This window comes from Scomber japonicus, chromosome 2, assembly GCF_027409825.1.
Source record: "Scomber japonicus isolate fScoJap1 chromosome 2, fScoJap1.pri, whole genome shotgun sequence".
Classification (NCBI taxonomy): domain Eukaryota; kingdom Metazoa; phylum Chordata; class Actinopteri; order Scombriformes; family Scombridae; genus Scomber; species Scomber japonicus.
Window position 1 is genome coordinate 3955558 of NC_070579.1, and position 7682 is coordinate 3963239.

The 7682-nt window shown below is 36.9% G+C and overlaps 1 protein-coding gene across 4 annotated transcripts; it reads left to right on the forward strand.

The window, feature by feature from the left end:
• Positions 1 to 6007: 6007 nt before the first annotated feature.
• On the forward strand, positions 6008 to 7682 carry LOC128376716 (E3 ubiquitin-protein ligase TRIM39-like). Of its 4 annotated transcripts, none has more exons than XM_053336544.1 (2): positions 6011 to 6692; positions 6816 to 7682. In XM_053336544.1, the coding sequence occupies exons 1-2, from the start codon at positions 6011 to 6013 to the stop codon at positions 7646 to 7648; spliced, it is 1515 nt and encodes a 504-aa protein (XP_053192519.1). In that variant the 3' UTR covers positions 7649 to 7682. The 4 variants fall into 4 exon arrangements, with proteins under 4 accessions (XP_053192527.1, XP_053192519.1, XP_053192511.1 ...); XM_053336536.1 differs by having other exon boundaries at positions 6011 to 6682; positions 6752 to 7682; XM_053336528.1 differs by having other exon boundaries at positions 6011 to 6237; positions 6274 to 7682.

A 7682-nucleotide genomic window follows, 5' to 3' on the forward strand; every position in this document is an offset into this window, starting at 1 on the left:
CTGCTGCTGCTGCTGTCCGGACTACAAGAGCCAGAATGCACCGCGGCGGGCAGCTCCGGCTCTCAGGCTGAAACTTTTCATGTTAACAGGTTTAAAAACAGAGGAAGCTCATTACCGTCAATATGATGGGAAAAATAATATGTAAGTCAATATAATGACTTAGTGGCCTATCTCAAATAATGACTCAGTATTTCGAATAATGACTTAGTATCTCTAATAATGACTCAGTATCTAAAAAAAAAGAAATACACAAATGTGTTTTCAGTTTTTGGACTTTTTCTCTAATCTTTGATTTTTGCTGAGCGATGTAGTATGCAGTATTACAGTAAAAGTACTGCAGTATTATAGTGATGTAGTATGCAGTATTACAGTAAAAGTACTGCAGTATTATAGTGATGTAGTATGCAGTATTACAGTAAAAGTAGTGATATATTATTATATATGACATCATTAGATTATTAATAGTGAGGGTTAGGGTTAGTAAATTTACACTACTTTATATACAGTTAGCTAGTTTACACTACTTTATATACAGTTAGCAAGTTTATACTACTTTATATACAGTTAGCTAGTTTACACTACTTTATGTACAGTTAGCTGGTTTATACTACTTTATATACAGTTAGCTAGTTTATACTACTTTATATACAGTTAGCTAGTTTATACTACTTTATATACAGTTAGCTAGTTTTCACTACTTTATATACAGTTAGCTAGTTTATACTACTTTATATACGGTTAGCTAGTTTACACTACTTTATATACAGTTAGCTAGTTTACACTACTTTATATACAGTTAGCTAGTTTATACTACTTTATATACAGTTAGCTAGTTTACACTACTTTATATACAGTTAGCTAGTTTACACTACTTTATATACAGTTAGCTAGTTTACACTACTTTATATACAGTTAGCTAGTTTATACTACTTTATATACAGTTAGCTAGTTTATACTACTTTATATACAGTTAGCTAGTTTACACTACTTTATATACAGTTAGCTAGTTTATACTACTTTATATACAGTTAGCTAGTTTATACTACTTTATCTACAGTTAGCTAGTTTATACTACTTTATATACAGTTAGCTAGTTTACACTACTTTATATACGGTTAGCTAGTTTACACTACTTTATATACAGTTAGCTAGTTTATACTACTTTATATACAGTTAGCTAATTTAGTCCAGTGGTTCCCAACCTAGGGGTGGGGCCCCTCCAAAGGGTCAGCAGATAAATGTGAGGGCTGGTGAGATGATTAATGGGAGAGGTCAAGCTGTTAATAAGTCGTAGACATCTGAAATGTGAGCCCGACTGTTCTTTATTCTTTAATTGAAACCCAATAACTTCCACAAAGTGCTCGCTGGGGTTCACATACAAACAATAAAAAGAATAAAAAGAAACAATAATTCAAATCACTGTTTCACTGAAACAAAAAAAGTTAAAATGAGCCAAAAATAAAGATCAGGATATAAATGAAATTACTCTACATATGAAACAGTAACAATAGTAACTCACAATAAAAAAGAAAATAAAAACATTCAAAGGTTCCAAAACAGCAAACTTGTCTTCATTCAGTTTGTTTGTGGACTAAACAAAGCTCACCCAACATGTATTATAAACAAGGCAAAAACCAATATGTACTAATTTAATCAGACCAGGAGGAATGATCTCATTTAACGCCCAGTCATTTAGTTTTAGTGACCTGCTCAACCAATATCTCATCCATAAGGAGAATAAGTGCAGTGGTGTGTTAGCAAGAACTTTCCTACAACCAAACTCAATACATTTAGTTTTAGGATATTATCCATTGTGTCAAATCTTCATCTGAAAAGAAACTAAAGCTGTTAAATAAATGTAGTAGAGTAGAAAGTACAATATTTCCCTCTGAGATGTAGAAAGTAGCATCACATGGAAATACAAGTACCTCAAACTGTACTACAGTAAAGTATAAGTACCTCAAACTGTATTACAGTAAAGTACTAGTACCTCAAACTGTACTACAATAAAGTACTAGTACCTCAAACTATACTACAGTAAAGTGTAAGTATCTCAAACTATACTACAGTAAAGTACAAGTACCTCAAACTGTACTACAGTAAAGTACTAGTACCTCAAACTATACTACAGTAAAGTACAAGTACCTCAAACTGTACTACAGTAAAGTACAAGTACCTCAAACTATACTACAGTAAAGTACAAGTACCTCAAACTGTACTACAGTAAAGTATAAGTACCTCAAACTGTACTACAGTAAAGTATAAGTACCTCAAACTGTACTACAGTAAAGTATAAGTACCTCAAACTGTACTACAGTAAAGTACTAGTACCTCAAACTGTACTACAGTAAAGTACTAGTACCTCAAACTGTACTATAGTAAAGTACAAATACCTCAAACATGTACTACAGTAAAGTATAAGTACCTCAAACTGTACTACAGTAAAGTACTAGTACCTCAAACTGTACTATAGTAAAGTACAAATACCTCAAACATGTACTACAGTAAAGTACAAGTACCTCAAACTGTACTACAGTAAAGTATAAGTACCTCAAACTGTACTACAGTAAAGTACTAGTACCTCAAACTGTACTACTGTAAAGTATAAGTACCTCAAACTGTACTATAGTAAAGTACAAATACCTCAAACATGTACTACAGTAAAGTATAAGTACCTCAAACTGTACTACAGTAAAGTACTAGTACCTCAAACTGTACTATAGTAAAGTACAAATACCTCAAACATGTACTACAGTAAAGTACAAGTACCTCAAACTGTACTACAGTAAAGTATAAGTACCTCAAACTGTACTACAGTAAAGTACTAGTACCTCAAACTGTACTACTGTAAAGTATAAGTACCTCAAACTGTACTACAGTAAAGTACAAGTACCTCAAACTGTACTACAGCAAAGTACTAGTACCTCAAACTGTACTACTGTAAAGTATAAGTACCTCAAACTGTACTACAGTAAAGTACAAGTACCTAAATCATGTACTATAATACAGTACTTGAGTAAATACACTATGGCAAAGACAGCTGTTTCTAAAAGGCTCATTCATCACATTATTTCCAAAAAGAAGCGTCAGTTAGCTTGAGTGAGAGAAGCAGTAAAAAATAACCTTAATTTTTATTTTTAACTCTACTCACGGACAAACCGTGTAAAGGAGACAAATAATTTTTGGTCAAAATGAAGACATAGGTGTTGGGATTCATAAAATGTGACGTTGAAAGGCGGGGTCTGCACAAAATTTAAACGAGGGGGGGAGACCAGCACCAATACCTGTCTCACTCCCCATTGACCCTAATGTAATCGACTTTTTTTCCCAAAAGAATCTCACTCTGTCTTCACACTGAGCTTACTCGCTCATTTTAAGGTATATCTGAATAAAAGAAACACTGTCAGAATCTGCCGTCTTCTGTGTGTCTCACGGTGTTTTCGGTTTTTGGACAGGAGTTACGGTTTTCTCACAGTTTGCAATTGTTTGGGACCTTGTCAGGAGCCAAATTCTGGGACATTTTGAGAATTTCCAAGCAGATTCTCACATCGCCGTAGCAACCATAGGGCCTTAGCTGCCCTTAGCAACCGTAGGGGCCTTAGCTGCCCTTAGCAACCTGTCGCTGGGCAGAAACTGAACTACTTTTTTGTGATTGGCTTATTCCTGTCTGTCTGTCTGTTTTGCCAGTTAACCGAGGTAGCTGTTGAGCTCTCAGACGTATCGTCCATGTTTCTGATAGAGGTGGTGACTTTGATTGACAGGTGACACTTGGTAGGGGGCGGGGCTTCAGCGAACTCGATGGCCACGCCCACAGCGTTTGTTAGCAGAGACAGAGGCTGATTTTTACACAACTTTGAAGTCTAATTTCACATATTTGGCGATTTTTCATCATTCACATTTGGCAGGGTGGTTAACAACACACTTTCCTGTGGTATGTCAAACTCAGAACACTTATTTAGTTATACTTACCTTAAGACTAATGTTAGAACCGTCCACCTCATTAACATATGGAGACAGAAATACAGATATAAATAAATGTAGAAATAAATACATAAGTGTGACTGTGTCAGGTCATTTGAATGGAGTGATTAATTCATGTTACTGTTACTGTGAACAAAATAAATAGTTTCATTGTATTGTATTGTTTTGTATTGTAGTTGTATGATTTGCGGTGTAATAAAATCTACTCTGTTAAGGATTTACTTAAAGTCTGTGTAAAGTAAGAATAAATATGTGTTCTGAGTTTGACATACCACAGAAAAGTGTGTTGTTAACCACCCTGCCAAATATATGAAATTAGGCTTCAAAGTTGTGTAAAAATCAGCCTCTGTCTCTGCTCCCAAACGCTCTCCCTGGAATTTTCTAGTTTTATTTTACTCTTCCTCCTGTTATCTTTTCTTTCTTTTCCTTTCCTTTACCTAATATAGTTTTTTGTTTTGTTGTGTTACTGTCAATGTTTCTCATCATCCTTGTAAATGAGGATTCCCCCTCAGTGGTCTTTCAATGCAAAATAAAGTTTGATAAATTAGGTCCACCTGTGTAATCTATTTCAATCCAAAACTGCTCTGTTATATATTCTACATTTAAGAAGTTTATACATTTTCAGTTTTTGTTAACATTGTCAGGAAGGTGATAATTATACTTTATGTTTATTACTGAGGTCATAGTGGGTGATGGTATTAAGGTAGATTATATTAGAATGGAGTTTCTAATATTTTGTCCACTCCATTAACATCCATAAGGAGGACAAAATATTAGGAACACCATTCAAAACATTTCAGTTTTCTGCAAGTTAAAATGAATAATCAAAACCTCTTTACGTACGACCAGCTGTTGTTGGAGTCTGGCGTCATTCTTACAGTCATACTTTATTATGTTTAAATGAAGAAATAATTGATTAAAGCTAAAAATTGAAATTGCATCTGCATGAGGTCAGAAAAAATGTCTAAACTCCTCCTACCTGTTAGATAAAGAACAACCTTTGCTCCATGATATCTCACAATAACCCTGACAGCTTCAACGTCACTCTGCAGAAATGAAACTTAACATTAACCAGAGGACAGCAGAGCTGCAGTCGAGTCTCTCCACTTCTGTCCAAATATAAATGAAACTGAGTTCATCAAGTCTTTCTCAACAACACAGCAGAGTCTCTGCCAAACACTGGTGAGTACAACTGATCATATTTAATGTTTCAACAACCAGCTTTAACACAGGAGACAGGAAGTTCATCTCTTTTCATTTCATACTGACACTTGTGAGATTGTTTACAGTATAACTGCAGCTGCTTTTACAGACTCAGTAAAAAACACTTTAAGTGTTTTTAAGTCTCTGTCAGTTCTCAGGACTTTTGTAAAGTGGAACTGAACCTCTGTGGTTTGGAGTTTAGCTTCACTGCTATTTCCTGATCTTTGACTATTTACTGATCACTTCCTACAGACACATTCTGTTTCCTGTAGCTGCTTCACATTAAAAGCTTTTCACCGGTGAACCAGTAGGACACTTTTTATTGTGAAGCAGCAACAGGAAATAAAATGTGTTTTGTCACCAAGTTACCAAAAGCTTTGTTAGCAGTGAGATTCTTCAATAATAATTCTTCTCTACAACAAGATATGAACATATTCTGTGATATTTTATCAGTGGATCAGATTGTATTGAGTAATAGTAAAAGCACAAACAGCCACAATGAGCTGTTAGATAAAGAGCTGCAGATGAGTCTCTGACTGTAGTTTGTACAAACCAGCACACGTCCAACATTAAAGGAGAACTAAGACTTTAACCTGGCTGTGAAATACTGGAGAAAATGATTTATGGTCATCAGCTCTGATTAAATAGTTGAGATTGCTCAGGAGTTGATTTGATGAAAGTATTTCTGGCCCAAATAAAAAACATGTTTAATTATATTTATTTGACCTAATATCACAAACTATAATGAAACATTAACTGTACATCTTTCTTTTTAATCAAATACAATGAAAATGTCCTTATCTTCTTTCACTCTACATGTGTAGATATGTCTGCTGCCAGCTGTCTGCTATCTGAAGATCAGTTTCTGTGCTCCATCTGTCTGGATGTGTTCACTGATCCAGTCACCACACCATGTGGACACAACTTCTGCAAAAACTGCATCAATGAACACTGGAACAGTAATGACCAGTACCTGTGTCCACTGTGTAAAAAGGTTTTCAACATAAGACCTGAGCTTCACATCAACACTTTCATCTCTGAGATGGTTTCTCAGTTCAGACAGGAAGCTCAACAGAAAGCCAGCAGCAGCAGCTCAGAGCAACAAGCTGCCAAACCAGGAGAAGTTCCCTGTGACGTCTGTACTGGAACCAAACTGAAGGCCCTGAAGTCCTGTCTGGTGTGTCTGACCTCCTACTGTGAGACTCACCTGGAGCCTCATCTGACAGCTACACGTCTGAAAAGACATCAGCTGATGGACCCTGTGGAGAACCTGGAAGACAGGATGTGTATGAAGCACGATAAACCTCTGGAGCTGTTCTGTAAGACCGACCAGACATGTGTCTGCATGCTCTGCTCTGTTTTAGACCACAAGACACATGAGTTTGTTCCTCTGAAAGAAGAATATGAAGGAAAGAAGGCAGAGCTGGGGAAGACAGAGGCTGAAATTCAGAAGATGATCCAGAAGAGACGACTGAAGATTGAAGAGATCAAACACTCAGTTGACCTCAGTGAGGAAGCTGCAGACAAAAAGAAAGCAGAAGGTGTTCAGGTCTTCACCGCTCTGAAGGAGTCTGTTGAGAGAAGCCTGAATGAGCTCATTGAGACGATTGAAGAGAAGCAAAGAACAACAGAGAAACAGGCTGAAGACTTCATCAAAGAGCTGGAACAGGAAATCTCTGAGCTGAAGAAGAGAAGCTCTGAGGTGGAGAAGCTCTCACACTCTGAAGACCACCTCCACCTCCTCCAAAACTTCCCATCCCTGAAAGCTGCTCCACCCACCAAAGACTGGACAGAGGTCAGCGTCCGTCCATCATCATATGAGAGGACTCTGGTGAGAGCTGTGGCTCAGCTGGAGGAGACGCTCAGTAAACAGATGAAGAAGCTGATTGAGCTGAAGAGGGTCCAGCAGTATGCAGTGGATGTGACTCTTGATCCTGATACAGCACATCCTGATCTCATCCTGTCTGATGATGGGAAACAAGTAAACTGTGGTGATGTGAAGAAGAATCTCCCAGACAACCCAGAGAGATTTTATCTTTATCACTGTGTATTAGGAAAGCAGAGTTTGTCTTCAGGCAGATTTTACTTTGAGGTTCAGGTTAAAGAGAAGACTAAATGGGAGTTAGGAGTGGCCAGAGAGTCGATCAACAGGAAGGGAAAAATCACATTGACACCTCAGAATGGTTTCTGGACTATATGGTTGAGAAATGGAAATGAGTACTATGCTCTTGATGATCCTCCAGTCGATCTCTTTCTGAAGTCTCGTCCTCAGAAGGTGGGGGTGTTTGTGGATTATGAAGAGGGTCTGGTCTCCTTTTATGACGTAGATGCTGCAGCTCTTATCTACTCCTTTACTGGCTGCTCCTTCACTGATAAACTCTACCCATATTTCAACCCCTGTCTTAATGATGGTGGTAAAAACTCTGCTCCTCTGATCATCTGTCCTGTCAATCAAACTAAGTAATCACCTGTTTTACTTCATCAAAATTATTCTGGAT